Below are 17,268 nucleotides of genomic sequence, written 5' to 3' on the forward strand. Positions count from 1 at the left end.
TCTTGGATACTACGCTAGGCGACTTGCAAGAAAAAATCGCCTATTTACGGCATTTTGTTTGCCATGGGGCAAGTTCCAGTATAAGCGTCTTCCGATGGGGATCTCTACTGCTCCCGATGAATACCAGGCCTGTATGGAGAGAATATTTGGTGATTTGGAATTTGTCGTGGTTTACTTAGACGACATCCTGGTGTTTTCCGCCAGTGCAGAAGAACATCTTGAGCACCTGCGTATTGTGTTCAAGCGCTTGGATACGTTTGGTGTCTCGCTCAATGGCAAGAAGTGTCATGTACTCCGCAAGGAGGTCGACTACCTAGGATACACGCTCTCGGCTGAAGGCGTGAGGCCACAGGCCAAAACGATTCAGGCAATACAGCGAATTGCCGAACCAAGTAACAGGAAAGAGCTCCGCCACTTCCTCGGAATGATAAACTACTTCATGGACATGGTGCCGAATAAGACAACGCTCTGCAAGCCACTGCACCGACTCACAAGCTCCAAAGTGCCCTTTACGTGGCTGTCCAGTGATACGGAGGCTTTCCGAGCTATCCAGCGTGCTTTTGGGGAAGCGGTGCTGCTGTCATTTCCTGATTTCGAGAAGCCGTTTGACGTCTACGCCGACGCTAGCGGTACGCAGCTCGGTGGACTGATAATGCAAGGCGTTAAGATTCTCGCGTGCTATTCTCGTAGCCTGAACAAGCATCAGCTGAACTACACTACCATGGAGTTGGAGTTGCTTTCCGTGGTCGAACTACTGAAAGAATACCGCACGATGCTTCTTGGTTTCCCAGTTGTGGTACATACGGACCACAAGAATTTAATCTTTCCGACCGAAACAAGCCTGCGGGTCAAGAGATGGAAGTTACTACTCTCAGAACACTGGATGACAATGCATTACATTTAGGGCGTGAAAAATGTTGGGGCCGACACCTTCTCAAGGATGCGATTTGCTATACGCAATGACGCGGCATCGATCGACAAAATCTACGCTACTAACGAGCGAACGGAATGCGTGATGGACGGACCAGTCATCCGCGAACACCAGGAGGCCGATGCTATGGTGCAAAAGGTCAAAGCCGCGTGCCTCGCAGGCACGAATAATCAGGATTACCAGCTAATTCGCCTATTAGGATGCACTCTGGTGGCGTACCAGAAGCGTGTTATCGCTCCAGATAGCCTTCGTGATGATCTGATAGCTTGGTATCACCAGAATCTCGGACATCCTGCAGGCGAGCGCCAGTTCAAGACCATGCGCCACAGGTTGTACTGGCCTACTATGGAGACTAGCATCGTCAAGTTTGCTAAGAAGTGTACAGCCTGCAAGCGTGCCAAGTTACATGGTGGAAAGCAGGACTTTGGTCTTTTACCGCCTCGCAGTATGAGAACGGTGAGCCCATTTGACGTTGTGCATGTTGATTTGATTGGTCCGTACGATGGTGGCAGCTATGGAATTACGATAGTTGATCCAGCGACCAGATGGCTCGAAGTCGGTGTCCAACAGGACTGTCCAACAGGACAAGCGGGCGCTCACGACGGCGGAGAGGTTCGACCGCGAGTGGCTGTGCCGCTATCCGCGACCACGTACCGTGATTCATGACCAAGGATCAGAGTTCACGGGCGAGGAATTTCAGGAGCTGCTACGGAGCTACGGTATCAAGGCCAAAGCAATTACGACGAAGAACCCCCAGGCTAACGCGATATGTGAACGCATCCACCTGAAAATTCTCAATGTGATCCGATGTCACGAGGGCGTCGACTAGAAAAAAGTTATTTACTACGCAGCATTCGCTGTCAGAGCTAGTTACCACAGCATTCTCAATGCGTCTCCGGGGCAATTAATTTTTGACCAAGATATGATTTCGCGCCAATTGCATTACGCAAATTGGAGCTACATGTCCAAGCGCAGGTTTGAAGCTATTCTAGCTGATAATGATCGCGAAAATGACAAAAGAATTGAGCATTTCTACCAGCCAGGAGACCAAGTGGTGATCCGCGTCCCCAAGCAGTTCCGTGTAAAGACCAAGCGCATCGCCGATGAACCGTTCTTTATCCTGACGGTCCATGACAATGGAACCGTCACTGTCGACAAGGGAGCTTCGCAGCAACAGGTTAGTATACGCCGTATTTTTCCGTGTTAACTATTATTGCTTCATGGGGGGAGCATGACACGCCTGCGTGTGCGTGGACGAATCCTGCGAAGGAATCTCCAAGACTTTATTGACCAGATTGATGAAGATTGAAGGATGGAGACGTGGGATGAAGCAACTTCTAGTGCACAGGCAAGGTAACCTTTTTAATTCATTCTCACATTTACTATCTACTCCGCAAGTCCCTCTCAAGCAAGGCCTTTCGGATCCGAGCACTCCTCTGCAAGCCACGAGTGTGTCAAGTGATGTTACAAGAGTGGTCTGAGGAGCCAATTGATCAAGATGCAGCTGACCCCAAGCTGCTGACCCTATTTGTACAGTTGAGCGAGCACACTTATCGACTCGTGCGGGATCAATACATATACGCATATACGCATACAGCCAAGACACCCCACAACCGAAGGGGCTTCTTCCACGCATAATCTGCTCAGCAGCGATCTCAGACATTGAAATGAAAGAAGAAATCAATGAAGAAGATGCCGTCTACGTTGCCCGTTGGGATACGCACGGGTATGCGACAGTGGATCAGCTGAAGGACATGACTCTAATTATCGACGCTAGAGAAGCCACGGATAAGGTGAAGGCAACGCTGGAGTGAATTAAAGGTCTCTCCATACCGACGTTCGGTACCACCGAGCCATTTGATGATTGCTGTTCCCTACCTAAGTATGTACAATTTATCCGGTATTGGTGTTTTGATTTTTCGGTATGATAATTAAAACTGATACTAAGCGCTTTACTTTTATCTCTAACTGGTCGCTACAACAGCTGTTAAAACTCTGCCGCTACAGGTACTCACTCAGAGGCAAGAAAATCGAAGGTGCTCGACTGTTGGAGTTTAGAGACACACAGTGGTTGGGATCGTCTTGTATACGAGCTGGATTATACGAGCTGGATTATTTCTCTTAGCCCGTGCGTATGTCTCCAATGATGTGGGGATTCTTGCTCCTGACTGGTACCCCTTCACCGACACTTTGCGACAGAAGAAGGCTGCAGCAACACACGGTGCGTTTCACTCCGCAGTGACACGACAGATTGGTGTCGTTAGCAGAGGGTGCTGCCACTGGATGTCATTCTTTATTGACCTGTCTTCGAGTGACGCTACATGCACTCTGTTCGACTCAATGCAGTCGAATGCAAGCTATGATGCGCTGGAAAGAACCGTACAAGCGTCTATAATTTCCCAGCTGGGCCAATCTCAAATAAGCTTCGAGCGGTGGACGCAGTGCAAGCAACAAGATGGACATTCATGTGGCATCTGGAGTCTATTCTTCTTGGAGTTCATACTTACTGAACACCCTTGGGCTGACAGCTAATATGATCTTGAGCAGTACCTACGTCTCAGATGCCTACTTTGTGTGCGCGAGATGCAGTGGAAGACAAAATGTAGGGAGCTTTCGTTCAATAACATTGATAGTAACATTCTGCTTTTGTGTTCAACGATGTTTTTGTTAAGGAAATTGCCTTAGCTCCAAGATCACAACTTTCGTACAACACGTACTTTATCCGGTACCAAAGCACGTTTTTAGGTACACACTCCATTCACCAAAAATTAGAATTTTCCTCTGGTAAGCTACGGTGCCCAAGGCAACAGACGAATATATCTTCGTCATTTACTATAATAACACGTCTTTCAGGTTTTACCTCTTAGCATATGATTGATTACTGTAGGGCTACCATAATTGATTTTTGTCCGGTGAATGTATAAATACAGTACTGCACCCCGTTTTCGCGAGGGTGGACCATATAGGATTTGCTAATAAATAAGATTTGAGATTTCAAATTAAAGCTCATTTGGATTCATGATCATCACATATAAAAGTTTATTAAAGGTCCAAGGGCGCGAAAGCGGGGTGCAGTCAGGGGCTAATGGTAACCAAATATCAGAGGATATTTTTGATAGTAATCGTAGTGCTTTAGAGCTCCATAGACCCACGAATTTTTTATCTCCTTGGGGACGACCCGCAGACTCCTTGGAGCGCTTTCTGTCCATCCTCAAGCTGTATTAACATCGCTGTGTTGCTATAACTATTAGAGACAATACACTGGAATTATTTTTTTCGTACTATTTTCGATACTAAATATCTATAGTAACTCTTTTTTGGTCGGGTTGGAGTAGCGCCCTCCCGGTAGATAGCGCCGAGGCTCAGCTCGGCGCCACTCTGCGGACGCAACCCTCGTGGCAGCATATAGCTTTGACGGGACTGTGCAGGCGTCTCTGTGGGTAAGGCGGTGCGGTGATGTACATTGTGGTCTCGGTCACGGCGCGCAGAAGGCTTCGCTGCGACTATGACCGGGTTTGACGTAGCGAGCGGGCCATCAACGGCATGGACCAGGAAGATGAACTGGACGCGCATCGAGGCCAAGGCGTAGGGCGGACTCCAGCGATGGACCTTGTACTCAGTGGACGGCGGGCGAAGGGCTCGGCGAGGGAGGCAAAGGACCGGAACAGATATTACAGATCGAGCCACTCAGCGTCGAACCTGTTACCGTCCGGTGAGTCGGATACGTGCAAAGAGAAGAACAGATACTACGATCATGGCACAGAGCAGATGGCACCGGTTGGAAACAGGACCTGGGGCTGCCCGACACTGAAGAAGAGGCCGGAGCAGGAGAGCGACACAGCAATCATCATTTTCACCAAAGACGAGGTGGAGGGAGGGGGGGGGCACGGAGAGCCTCACATTCCTGACGTACGCGGAAAAGGTATACCGGTATTGTACCTAGTATGATACCGGTGGCTCTGTTTTTTTATACCCCGCTGACTAGCAATATAGAGTCTAGCACGGAGTATGTAGGCTACGCGATAAACGTAATACATTACATTACATTAGTAACTCTATTTTTTAAAGGTTAACATAGTTTTTTTTACTAACTCATAGAATTGAAAAATATTAGATAACGTAATTTGCCAGTTGAGTGCCTGATTTTGGGCATGTTCAAAAAGTGCATCTAGCGGAAAAGACACCAATTGTTGTTTGAATTGGGTCTTTGGAAATCGAAAAGGGAAAACCAACGCATCTATTACTTATTGTTGCGTTTTTTTACAAACGAACATGTGAGGTGCAAAGGTTAGTCAAAAGTGAGGATGGAATCTGAAGCTATCGGTTTTGAGCACGGTTCTGGATATCGACTAAAGCTCACCCTGGAGCAGCATCTCCTTGGTTATAAGACGCCTTACAAAGTCCACGGTGCGTCGTAAGCGTTTGCGTTTAGTGCGAGGTGCTGTTGGCAGCTGTAAAATGCTGCTGCGTATTTCTTCGTAAATTTCACGCTTTCACTTGAGTCATGCCGCCCTTCCAATGTCTCCGCGTGCTCCACCGCTCGCAAACAGTCGTAAACAAGTCTGCATACTAGGCAAGGATGGTGTATAAACTCCCGTGGTTCTGAAGCCATTAACAGCGTTTTCAGGGCTTGTCACCACCGCGTTACGATACGCATGGCACGCTATCTCGATTGTATCCGATTTTGCAATAGTACAGTCCGAACTGTGCAGCATTTTGGCTAGTAAAGTAGATTTCACCATGCTCGTGAAAGGCTTGAAAACAGCCACGTCAAGAGGCTGATAGAGGTGAGTGGCATTTGGAGGGAGATCGACGAGCAAAATTCCTCTGTGTGATCAAACGGAAACTTCATCTAAAATAAATCTACCCGTCAAATTGATTTATACAAAATCCTTGTTAATAACTAAAATAATTCTTATAAAAATAAAGCACTTACCGATTCGACATGATTCGAGCTGTTGTCCAGGACCAGCACCACCGGACGCTTCACGTTGTTGTTTGTCAAATACGAGTCAAACGTCTTCATCCAGAGCTTAAATATACCGGTATTATTTCAAGCGTGAAGGTTCCCCCTCGGCGCAGCGTTGTGGACTCCACGTCTTCGTCGTCTGTCCCCATGGCTTCGTGTCTTGTGAAATGAATGGGTTCCGGTTGGCCAGAATCGAATACCCTTTAAAAATGATGAGTCTGAAAAAGGTGGATTTTATTCAGATGGTTGTTGAAAAGCGTGCACTGAACTGACTGAAATGAGATCAACCAATTCAATTGCGCCATTTTAATTTTAAGCATAGCAATTGGCAGAGATTCTGCATCGTGCACACAATTGGCATCACGCACTCAACTGACAAATTACGTTACTACATGATATTTTATGATAATTTCCCACTTAAGTACGTTTCTTGGCACCCTACCCTCTGTGAGCCAAGCGGAGCCAAAGAACTCTTTCAGTCAGGTTCTAGAACCGCAGAAGGCTTTAAGACTGACGAGTATTTGCTCTAGTATTTCACTGTACACAGACAAAGGCGATCGAAATGGAAAACTGCAAACGCTTGCAGTTGTTTAACGTCAGTAGAGCGAAATAAAAACATTTATTCTTGTTCTCTACCGATCTCCTCGTCCACATCGTGCAAACCTGCTGCCTGTGGCACTAGGTTAATGCGCTCAGCAGTGCCAGCACACGACGCCAACCTTGCCGTCTCTAGAGACTTTTCGCAATAGTCTTTGTCGCTACTTTGCCCGCACAAAACATTGGGCAAAGATAATGTGCAGCATCCACATTACGAGCTTTCGTAGGATTCAATATCTTCAGACCAAAACCCTCCCAAATCTGTTTAAGCTCTCCACTACCAATCACTTTTCATCCCGCATGGAGCTGATCCTCCTGCTCCACGAACTCCTCGGCGACGCAGTTACGGCTGCGGAGGCAGCTCTGCTACTCAGCTTCGAACAGCCTGAGCGTCCGATCATCCCAGATGTGAGGTTTTGCGTCACAACTCTATCAGACGAGGATTGTAGGCAGCAGTTTCGCTTTGATGTCGCTGGCGTCATCCGCCTAACGGAGCTCTTCGCTCTTCCGGAGTTCGTGATCACGGGTTCGCGCGATAAGGCGCACGCCACTGAGGCAGTGTGCATCTTGCTCCATCGCTTGAGCTACCCCAAGCGCCATTACGACATGATTCACAGATTTGGGCGCTCCTCAAGCGCCCTGTGTCGTATTTTCATGCACGTCGGTACGTGATGAGCAAGGATGCATGGGCAGTAAAATTCGTTGACTAACTCTCCTACAGTAATGTACTTGTATGATAGATACGAGGATACTTTCTACTGCCAGGAAGCAATCGTGGCCGAGCGCATCCGTGCATATGCAGATGCCGTGCATCGCACCGGGTCGCCTATGAAGAACGTTTTTGCGTTCATAGACGGCACCAAGAACCGCATTTGCCGGCCCTCATCTCGCCTTGGGCGCGGAGAAAACCTTCAGAAGCAGGTGAACTCGGGCCACAAGCGCACTCATTGCCTCAACTACCAAGCAGTGGTCGCCCCCGATGGGCAAACCCTGCATTTCTGGGGGACGATCGAGGGTCGGCGGCATGACAGCACGCTGCTGCGTGAGAGCAAATTTATCGAGTATATGGAGGAGCGAGCCTTCATATTCGATGGGTACGCTCTCTACGGGGATCCGGCTTATGGAATACGCAAGTTTCTAGTGTCAGGTTTTCGAAAAACGGCGCCGACGGATGCCGAGCAGCGTTTCAATAAGCTCATGAGCTCTGTCCGAGGAGCTGTTGAATGGCAATTTGGTAGCATTAAATCATTGTGGGCATCCATCGACTTTAAAAAGTCTCTCCGTCTGCGACTGAGTCCCATTGGTAAGTATGTGCTTGTGAGCATGTTGCTCACAAACTGTCACTGCTGCTATAATGGAGGCAACCAAATTAGCGCCTTCTTCGGCTTGGCACCACCCTCACTAGATGCATACCTAGCTAAGTGAACGTCAAACCTCGCTAAATAAACGTCATTTGTGTATCCCTTTCAATCACCTTTATTTGCTTTAACAACTGCAAGCACAGCATCACCTATCACGCTCACAAGGCGGAGCATTTGCTCGTTCGCCTCTCGGCGGGCTCGAGCTGCTTCCTCGCGGTCTTCTTTTCGTTCTCGTCGGCGGCGTTCAGCTTCCAGCTCCCGCACCTCTTGTCACTCCGCCAGCTTCTTATCCTTGAGCGTGATGAGGAGATCCTTCAGCTCCGTCTCCTTGCGCTTCTTGACGAGCGTGCTGTCGCCTCCGCTCTCTTTAAGCGACTCCATGGCAAGTCGACGCGCGACAAGCGGCGTCTCCTCCCCGCGCTCGCGCTTTCGGAGCCCGGTCTCCTTCGCGGCGGCCGTCTTGGCTGCATGGTCGTCGAGCATTGCGACCAGGTCGTCCAGCAGGATGACCTTTTCCGACTCGTCCTCGTCCACGCCCGACGCCTTCGCCGACTCCTCCGCTACAGCACGGTGGGCTCGACTAGCTTGTCGAAGCGCCCGCTGGCCGACTTGCCACTCAGCTTGTTGCGTGGAAAATTCTCGTCTGCAACAAGCTTAGTGGCAAGGGCCTTCCACGCTGCCATGATGCCTCGCTGCCGGAGAAATGGGCGGTCCGCGTGGATTTTGCGCAGCAAAGCCAGGTCTTCATCGTCTGTGAAGTTCTTGCGGCGCGGCGCTCCAGCCATGGTGCTTGACGGAGATCTGAATATGCTGCACTCGTGGCCACGAGTGGTGTTGGTTGTGTGAACCACACGTGTTTGGTGGAGAAAGCTGTCTCCACAATCGCGATTTCTGTGGACTCCAATCCTCACTGCTGGCTCCACTGGACCGTCTCTCGACTGTTTTTGGCTTTGTGGGGATAATGTGCGGGTGGAGTGACTTGCGAAAAGTCTCTACTCTCACAGTTGTCCAATAATTCAGCTAGTCGAGCGTTAACGACATCTTATTGGTGGATGTAGCCCGATTATGCAATCTTTGAAAAATATAATATCGTATTAGCTAATATTAAGTTGATATTTAATAATATCATATTGTCTCGAAACAAAATATTAGGTGATATTTTTATATACAGGTGATATTTTCACAAGTCTATCAACGATTAAGGCAACATCATTCTTGGTCGTCCAATCAGAACTCTCCTTCTTTAGCTCAAACAACGCTATTAAACTCGCATCCTCAGTTTGCCACGAATTTTCTGGCCATTCGGAGATTAGCAGCGTACGCGATGACCTACTCTGGCGACTTGCGGTGGAGAGCGGTAGTCCTGGTCTATGTATACGGCATGGATGCCGCTATGGTTGGCACAATATTCGGAAGCCACGAACGTAGTGTCCGTTGCTGGATTACGAAGTTCGACAAGACAGGATCACCGTGTTGGAAGGCACCGTCACGAGAGCGCAGCAGCAAGTGGCCACGTGAGGTAATACAATTCGTGGAGAAATATGTAGAAATACATCCGTGCTTCTACATTGAAGAGCTTCAAGACGAGCTTCGCCGCAAATTCGAGCACGTGACGAGCACGTCAACTGCTTCGATATGCCGCGCGTTACGGTTCGACCTTAATCTGACAAGGAAAAGATTAACTAAGCGTGCAAGAGAGTCAGCTCCGGGAGAGCGCCGTGAGTATGCCGGTCGGTTGCTGCCGTTTTACAGTTGCCCCGAGCAGCTCGTGTTTGTTGACGAGACATCCAAAGACGGAAGGTGCGATAGCAGAACGACTCGTTGTTTGATATCTATTGTTTTTTTAACATATTTTTTAATGTTGTACAGGAGTGTTTTAAGGAAGCACGCGTGGTCAAAACGAGGCACGCCAGCCGTTGTCAGTTTGCCTTCGTCACGTGGTCAGCGGGTCTCCGTGCTGGCAGCAATGGACGTGAGCGGGTTTTTCTCATGGGGTCACACATTTGACACATTTACTAGGAAAGAGTTTCATCAGGTATTTGCAACGAAACTTGCACCTTACCTGAATCCGTGGCCGCTTCCACGGTCAATTGTGATACTTGATAATGCCAAGATCCATATGTACGCGGAGCTACAAGACTTGGTACACTCGACCGGAGCTCTGCTATTCTTTTTACCACCATACTCCCCAGATTTGAACCCAATTGAAGTGGGATTTTCGCTTTTAAAACGCTGGATTATTAAGCACGCAAGTCTTGCATTCAAGGAAGCACCGGTTCAAGTTCTAAGTGCTGCGCTGCGCGAATGCACCAAGGCAAATGAATAAGTTGGCTACGGATTATACTGACACTGCGGTTATCTAGGAGCTGCATTGAATATTGCGCAGTAACTAATCGATGTAATCCTATACAGCAAATTCTGCAATGTCTCGTTCATTTTCTTCATCGCTTTGTAGATGATCAACATCTTCCATGTCGTGTGCAGGTGGCTGCACAAATTCCGGTGCTTGTCGAAATGAAGGGCACAATGGATACATCGGCAAGCCGAGCGCCTGGCGGATGTCTTGAACTCGCATGCGCAGTGTCACCGTAGCGTCGTTGATCTTGACTTGTATGGGGGCGAACTCATCAGGTTCTCTTGACGAACTTGCCGCTTGTTGCTCCAGGCTGTCGATGTGCTGAAGCTGGCGGAATGTTGTGTTGTCTGGCACGCGGACGTCTTTACCATCCGGTAATCTGGCTTGAGCCGTAGCAGCGTAGCGTAGGGTAGCAGGACCGAATGGTACGTTAGCCGTTAGTAGAGCTGTTTGTACGCGCGGAATCACTTGTTGCACACGGTTTTCGGTCGCACGATGAAGCGTAGTAGCTGGCGCCTTCTTAGGCTTCGCTACATATACAAAGAGATCGAGCACAAAATCAACCTGCCCACCACGGCGCAGCCGAGCATTGCGCCACGCTGCTTGCAATGACGGCTCGAAGCCACCTTGATCTAGTTTTACGAAGGTCTTTTGTGGTGCATTCTTGGCGGGTCTGATGTGCACGTCGAGATCGTCGCTCCAGCATAGACGCTCCTTTGTAGCAAAAGCCGACTTGACTTTCGCCCTTAGCACACCGTACCCTTCAGATACATCGATGTCGAACGACAAAGCAACGCCTTTATCGCGACATCGCTCCAGTGGTCTCCCAGCTTTCACCGTCAGCTCGCAGCGCAAATGACTAGGAAGCGACACCTCCATAGGAAAACAATCAATGGGCAATCGGGTATGAGTCAAGCTGCATGTATTATTGGAGATGAACAGTAGTCTACATTAAGCACAAAACAGCCACACTGTAGGGAGGTCAGAACGTGAGCAGGTCATAAAGATAGAGTGGCAAGTACTTACTTTTTGATTGAGTATCCGGCGGGGAATTAACCCATACGGGCGACAGTCCCTCTTGGAATAAGCATGCGCTGCATTCCCCCTCAATTGACCTCCGTCGTAACGTGTGCGGAAGCACTGCTCAGGAGGCCGTCAACCGGATAATGAACACTCTTGTGTGGAGAATGCAAGGCCCCGTCCCGTGAGGAAGAATTCTCCATCAGAATAAGAAAGACCTCGTCCCAGAATAAGATTACCCTGGTCGCATGATTTGCTCAGTTTAAGATCGACTATTAGGCGGACAATTTGAGTAAAACGGACAATATCATCGTCCCTATAATAATACATATAAATACGAGGTTTTCGTTTTTTTTTCGTTTTTGGAGACAGCAAAAAAGCGTCGAGCATTTCATTTTAAAAGGTGACTGCCCGTTGACTCCACCATCTATGGCTAAAAGCCGCTAGCTTTAGTATTGGAACACTTATTAATAGCTACTGCTTTGGTTTTATTAGCGTCAACATACGTGTTTACTTGTACTAGTTACGAGCTTGAATTGTTGCCATGTAAAGTTGATTTGGCTGATGTGCGTTTGCTCCATTGTAGGTGGAGCCTACTCGTCCCTAGAAATCGCCTCGAACAGCAAACGCTCGAGCGCGAGGAAAAACTCGTTGGGTGGGCGGCGACTTAGCACGCCGATTTCGATCTCGCCGCGCTGCTCGTCGAACTGGTTGGGCTTGAACGTGTATGGGATACCGGAGCGCTCACATGCGCTTTGGATGGCAAGTTCCAGACGTGATGGCTCCTGGAAGCACCCGTCCCGTGTCATAAAGTTCCCCATCCAGAACAGCGTCTTGCCTTGAGAAGCTGCCAGCTTCAAAAAGAGTGTGCAAATCTTGAGTGTAGTCACGCATTCCTCACGAATACCAAGCGATCGCAAGATCTTTGCATCTCGCTCAGCATCCAATGCCTCGATGTACTGCATAGCAGCAGGCGAGAAGGGCTCACGGGTCTGCGGGTACTCGATCCAGTCGAAGCGTGCTTCAGACAAGTGGAACCAGCTTGGAAGAATGCAACCGTGATCGATAGGCACCATGGTGTACGGCTTCTTCTCGCCGATTAGCAAGATGTTGCCTGGATGTCGATCCGTATTGAACACGCGCACGTCCAACAATGCAATGCGGTGAATTTGTTCCACAGGAACAAACTCGCGCGCCTTGTCGAGGTCAAAGGGCATTCCGAAACTCTCCATGCTTCCAATAGTACTCGACATAAAGCGCTGGACAGCTCCTTGCTTAGCACGCCCCATACTCGTGAGCCGTAGTTGTGCAACAGCTGTAGGAGGAACACCACTGAAGCCATTGCTGCGTGAATCAAGCACGTACGCCGCCTCCTCACGAACAGCTCCTTCTCCAGCAAACAGTCCTTCACGCACGAACTTCTCTTCCTCGGCAGGTTTGAAGAGCGCTAGCTTCTGTCCGCTGGATCGAGACTGCACTGCGTACACACCACCTTCACCTTCACCCACGGGGTCGGCCACACCATCGGCCGTAGAGCTTAACTGCGCTACGTCCCACAGCATTTTGCGGCGTAGACCACTACCAGAGCTCAGACGACGTAGTCTCAGCTTTGCGATGAAGCCATCTTTGCCCTGCTGAGCCAGCTCATGAACATCGACATACACGTCATCGGCCACATTATTGTTGACTCCTCTTGCAGAAGGAGGTGGGGTCGAACGCAGCGATTTGTTGTGCTGTGAATGCCCCCCTAAGAGCTTGTACACTGCCACGCTCATCTCGCCAACTTGGCAGCCCAATTGCAAATCCTGAGCTACTGCCTGAACCATGAGCTTCTCCTCATTGCTGAGGTAATCGGGGAACATGGTGATCTGGGCGTCACCATTGACATAGAACTCGCGAAGTTCCTGGTAGAGCGACGAGCGCTTGACGATGTTCACTGGGGGCTCAGGTAGTGAGCTCTGCAGCACTTTCAATGGCGATACCGATGTCGTGTGAATAGCACCGACTTTTGTCGGTTTGAGAACGGAAAGTGCGAGTTTCTTGACTGAGCTGCTGAGGTCAAGGAGGTTGGTGTCTGCACCCGTGGGCGTTTTGTAGAGGGCGGGGCTGTTACCTGCTCGTTGAACACAATTATCATCATCCTGTGGCTGGTCGTTATGTTGCTCCACCTCGCAAGCTGCAGCGTCTACTGGGACTTGAATCTCGTTACATGGCTCATTCTGGTTACTACTACCTCGATGACTCCTCTCTAGAGCTGCAATACGGGCGTTTTTCTTGAATAACGCAGGACTTGAAGGCCAGATCAGTGCTTGACGCCAGAGTGAGCGGGGCGGTTCTCGGACTGCTTCTCTCGGACTCATCTGCGCACGACCGACGAGATGAAGTAGATGTCGCGACAGCTTCTTGGGCGTCGAGAGGCTGGTGTCTTCGCTCCGGCGTGCTGAGATTGCCACCATGGCTAGCCCTAGGCTTTCGCGCCTGCTCGCCTGTGAGCCAAAACCTCCACTCTTGTCGCGACTTGGAAACGGTTGGTAACGACGCTAATAAAACTACAGGAAGCAGAGTGACGCTCCCTGCTAGAAACTCAAGATCGCTCGCTCCTGGTCGTCAAAGGCGATGGGTCTGCGCGGCCCGCTTCTAGTTGGGAAGTGACTGATGGGCCGCTACGATGGACTGTTGTGCTGCAGTTTCTAGAAGCGTGCTATATTTATCCGAGCGGAAAGAGGAGCTGTTCGGGTATGACCAAGGCGTTGAAGCTGCACTGAGCGTTGGACCAGCCACAATCCATTGGCAGAAACTTGCGCTAATAACGTGAAGCACGACCTTCGATTTACATGTGTCGAGCTACATGCGCAAACGAGAGCAAACTCTTGCTCGACAGCTTTTGTGCGGTTTTCGCTGCTTGATAACCTCCGTGACGAACGATGAATCAGTGTACTACGCCGTAGCAGCTCACCACTTTGGATGATTACTCTTGTGGCTGCTAAATAGGCCAACCCACGAAGTACACTGTAGTCATGGATGCTCGCCGAGTATTTTGCACGCCAGCAGCGGATTTGTTCAGCGGGTAGGCCGCTGCAAGACTCTGGCCTATGGCAACTGGCTCGCAGCCTAGCTTTGCGCTAGCAACGGCGCATTAGCCTCGGCCAGAACAAGTTGAAGCTGCCTTGCCTTCTATTGGTCATACAAGTTTTCCAATTCGTCCAATTGCAGCCCCTTATTCTATTATTCGAATGCAACCGGTGGCAATAGTCAAACGACTGTAGCTGTCTTTTCTTGAACAACTGGTGCCTAGCAATGTATATTCGGTGCCGTCTTTCTAGCGAGTTAAAAAATAATTCTTCCCCCGCGCTGACGACGCACGACCGTGTCCAAGTGGTGCTCTGTTCTTCGCCTACGTCACCGAGTCAGCGACAACTGGACGCTGCACTCTAGAGTTCCCATCAGCGCTGTATAAGGAAAGGACGCGCGTTCAAAAAGCGCTGACGCCGACGCTAGTCCGCCTCCTCGACCATGATCACACCGTCCAGCATCGCCGGTAGCTTCGGCGGGGCCATCAACATGACCGCCTGCAGCGCTGCACCTTCATGGAATGCGCAGCAGCCCGCCGTCCGCTCAGCCACAGTGACGCTGCAGCAGCTCGGCGGCTTCAGTATGCGGAATCTGTCGATCTATGGCACGGGCGGCGACTCGCTCCTCAATGTGTATTTTAAACTAGGTACGGCGGGTGCTAGAGATTCTTGTAGTATCGTAACGTGGCGTTTAAACACTTCTTTTGTGTCCTACTCGCAGTGGTGGATGGCCGCGTCGTGTACGAGAGCGAGGTGGCTCGCAGTACGCTGAACCCCGTCTGGGTGCCATTCCAGTCTGAGGACGACGGAAACAGTGGACTTAAAGGAATGGAGACACTGCTAAGCGGTGGCACTAGATTCGACATTGTGGTGGTGCGTGTGCACGACCGTAAAGCCACGAAGCGGTCGCGGCACAAGACGCGCTCCATGTGCGACCGCTTGTCCCTTGGAGACGATCAACCCATTAACAACTCGCGATCGTTCGCAGACGCCAAAACCAGTTTCGACGATACAGACGACGGCAGTACGAATGACGCAATGATGGACACGGAAACGCCGACAAACGCCATTGGGACTTCTTTGAATACTTTTGAAGAGGAAATATTAAGTCTAAGCTTTGGCATGCGAGAGCTCGAGCCGCTGCCTGTAGCTCTCACAGAACTGATGAACCTGCCACTGAACACCTGTCTGTTCGAGTTCTCAGGCCACATATATGTGCATCGTGAGGTGATTGAACTTCTGGCTGAGAAGGGAATGATCGCTCCAAAACACTCGAGGAGGAAAGGCTCAGCGATTCCTTTAAAAGACTACAGTCTGCATAAAGGCGTGGACGCACTGGAACACATTTTGACTACACGACAGAAGATCAACGAGCTGAGCAAGACGAATGCAGCGCTGAAAGAGCGAATTCGGAACAAACTACTGCACTCTCAGCAGCGCATTGCACGCGAACAGCAACGCACCACACTGGAGGAGCGCGTTCGACTAGCGAAAGTACAAGTGGCGGAGAAACAGCACACACTTGCGCGATTGAAGGCCGTCATGCACGACGAACGTAGGACATTCGACACGGATATTCACGTTCCGAAAGCCTTGGTGAGCACTATGCAAATGAGTCTGCGCTACAAGGACGAGCGTCAGAGTATCCTTGAACGTCGATGCGGAGTGCTGCGTGCTGCGCACAAGATCCGCTCTCGACAAGCGATGCTTGTCAAGCAGCTTGGTACGGTGTACCCTATCGAGTATGTGGGGGCTGGGGAGTACAGCATTCGTGGCATTCGTATCGCCAACTCGGACTTCACAGGTGGCGGTAGAAATGACGAGGATATGATCTCCACCGCTCTGGGATACATCGCTCATCTGGTGTTTATGCTCAGCAAGTATCTTCAAGTGAATCTTCGGTATCGCGTTGTGCCATACTCCTCTCGGTCGTTTTTGAAAGACGAAATTAATGATCCTCAGGGTGAATACCCATTGTACAGGAAAGGAGTGGAGAGGGAACGCCACGAGAAGGCCATTCGTTTTCTTCGCAAGGATGTGGAGCAGGTACGGTGGCAGTTATTTCGTCTCTCTACTTTTCTGCTAGATATCTGACGCTGTGTGTGATTCATAGCTTCTGTTTGCTCGAAGCTTGGATCCTACATTAGAAGCACCCATTCTGGCTCGACTGAAGGAACTTACAGACGCTGAAAGCGCATGGCTTGCAATTGATCGGAACCTAAGCAACAATGCGAGTAGTAGCAATGGCACCGCCGATACGGGCGCCATCGTGACCAGGTAGACTTACAGATTTTAAATACTACTACATGTACAGTAGTAGTACTTTGTACTACTCCTTCGTAGTACTGTACTGCAAAGTGAAAGCAAAGTGGAAAAGAGACTGGACTCAAATTGATAGTGTCGCCGTACTACAGTACAGTTGACATGCACTTGCTTCTTTTTTTTCATTATGCCGTGGGTCCTCAAAGTAGACCTGTATGCTGCATCTTACAGCTTGGCTGGAGAAGCCTCGCCCGGGTAAAAGTTGTCGTACCAGTGACGCGCGATTTCCTCGCGCTGACAGATCCAAACGTCGTCGAAGCTCCGGACGTAGTCCAGGAAGCGCAGCAGAGCGGCGATGCGTCCCGGGTGACCCACCACACGACAGTGCAGCCCAACCGACATCATCTTCGGCTGTCCTGCACGTCCTTCGGCCAGGAGCACATCAAAAGAATCCTTGAGGTAGGTGAAGAACTGGTCGCCAGAATTGAAACCTTGAGGGGACACGAACTTCATGTCGTTGTTGTTTAGCGTGTAAGGGATCACCAGATGCGGACGTCCGAACTGGGTGTTCCAGTAGGGTAGGTCGTCATTGTACGCGTCAGCATCATACAGGAATCCACCTTCTTCAACCACCAGGCGACGAGGGTAAAGTTGGGCTTGCCCTGGTAGATGCCCACTGGACGCTTTCCCAGCATCTTCTC

At 50.0% G+C, this 17,268-nt stretch overlaps 5 protein-coding genes across 5 annotated transcripts; 2 read left to right on the plus strand and 3 right to left on the minus strand.

The window, feature by feature from the left end:
* Nucleotides 1-4,474: 4,474 nt before the first annotated feature.
* PITG_20218 (uncharacterized protein) lies at nt 4,475-5,103 on the plus strand (the record flags this gene model as incomplete). Its single annotated transcript, XM_002895805.1, has 2 exons — nt 4,475-4,853; nt 5,063-5,103. 2 exons carry the CDS (start codon nt 4,475-4,477, stop codon nt 5,101-5,103), a joined length of 420 nt encoding a protein of 139 aa, XP_002895851.1.
* Nucleotides 5,104-8,128: 3,025 nt separating this feature from the next.
* On the minus strand, nt 8,129-8,643 carry PITG_20220 (uncharacterized protein; the record flags this gene model as incomplete). Its single annotated transcript, XM_002895806.1, has 2 exons — nt 8,129-8,438; nt 8,468-8,643. The coding sequence occupies 2 exons, from the start codon at nt 8,641-8,643 to the stop codon at nt 8,129-8,131; spliced, it is 486 nt and encodes a 161-aa protein (XP_002895852.1).
* Nucleotides 8,644-11,827: 3,184 nt separating this feature from the next.
* On the minus strand, nt 11,828-13,690 carry PITG_20221 (sporangia induced phosphatidyl inositol kinase; the record flags this gene model as incomplete). Its single annotated transcript, XM_002895807.1, has 1 exon — nt 11,828-13,690. The coding sequence occupies one exon, from the start codon at nt 13,688-13,690 to the stop codon at nt 11,828-11,830; it is 1,863 nt and encodes a 620-aa protein (XP_002895853.1).
* Nucleotides 13,691-14,747: 1,057 nt separating this feature from the next.
* PITG_20222 (uncharacterized protein) lies at nt 14,748-16,586 on the plus strand (the record flags this gene model as incomplete). Its single annotated transcript, XM_002895808.1, has 3 exons — nt 14,748-14,952; nt 15,027-16,351; nt 16,419-16,586. The coding sequence occupies 3 exons, from the start codon at nt 14,748-14,750 to the stop codon at nt 16,584-16,586; spliced, it is 1,698 nt and encodes a 565-aa protein (XP_002895854.1).
* A 206-nt stretch (nt 16,587-16,792) lies between these two features.
* Nucleotides 16,793-17,262, minus strand: PITG_20223 (carbohydrate esterase, putative; the record flags this gene model as incomplete). Its single annotated transcript, XM_002895809.1, has 2 exons — nt 16,793-17,128; nt 17,245-17,262. The coding sequence occupies 2 exons, from the start codon at nt 17,260-17,262 to the stop codon at nt 16,793-16,795; spliced, it is 354 nt and encodes a 117-aa protein (XP_002895855.1).
* Between the last annotated feature and the right edge of the window lie 6 nt (nt 17,263-17,268).

This window comes from Phytophthora infestans, genomic scaffold (genome assembly GCF_000142945.1).
Source record: "Phytophthora infestans T30-4 supercont1.131 genomic scaffold, whole genome shotgun sequence".
Lineage (NCBI taxonomy): Eukaryota > Oomycota > Peronosporomycetes > Peronosporales > Peronosporaceae > Phytophthora > Phytophthora infestans.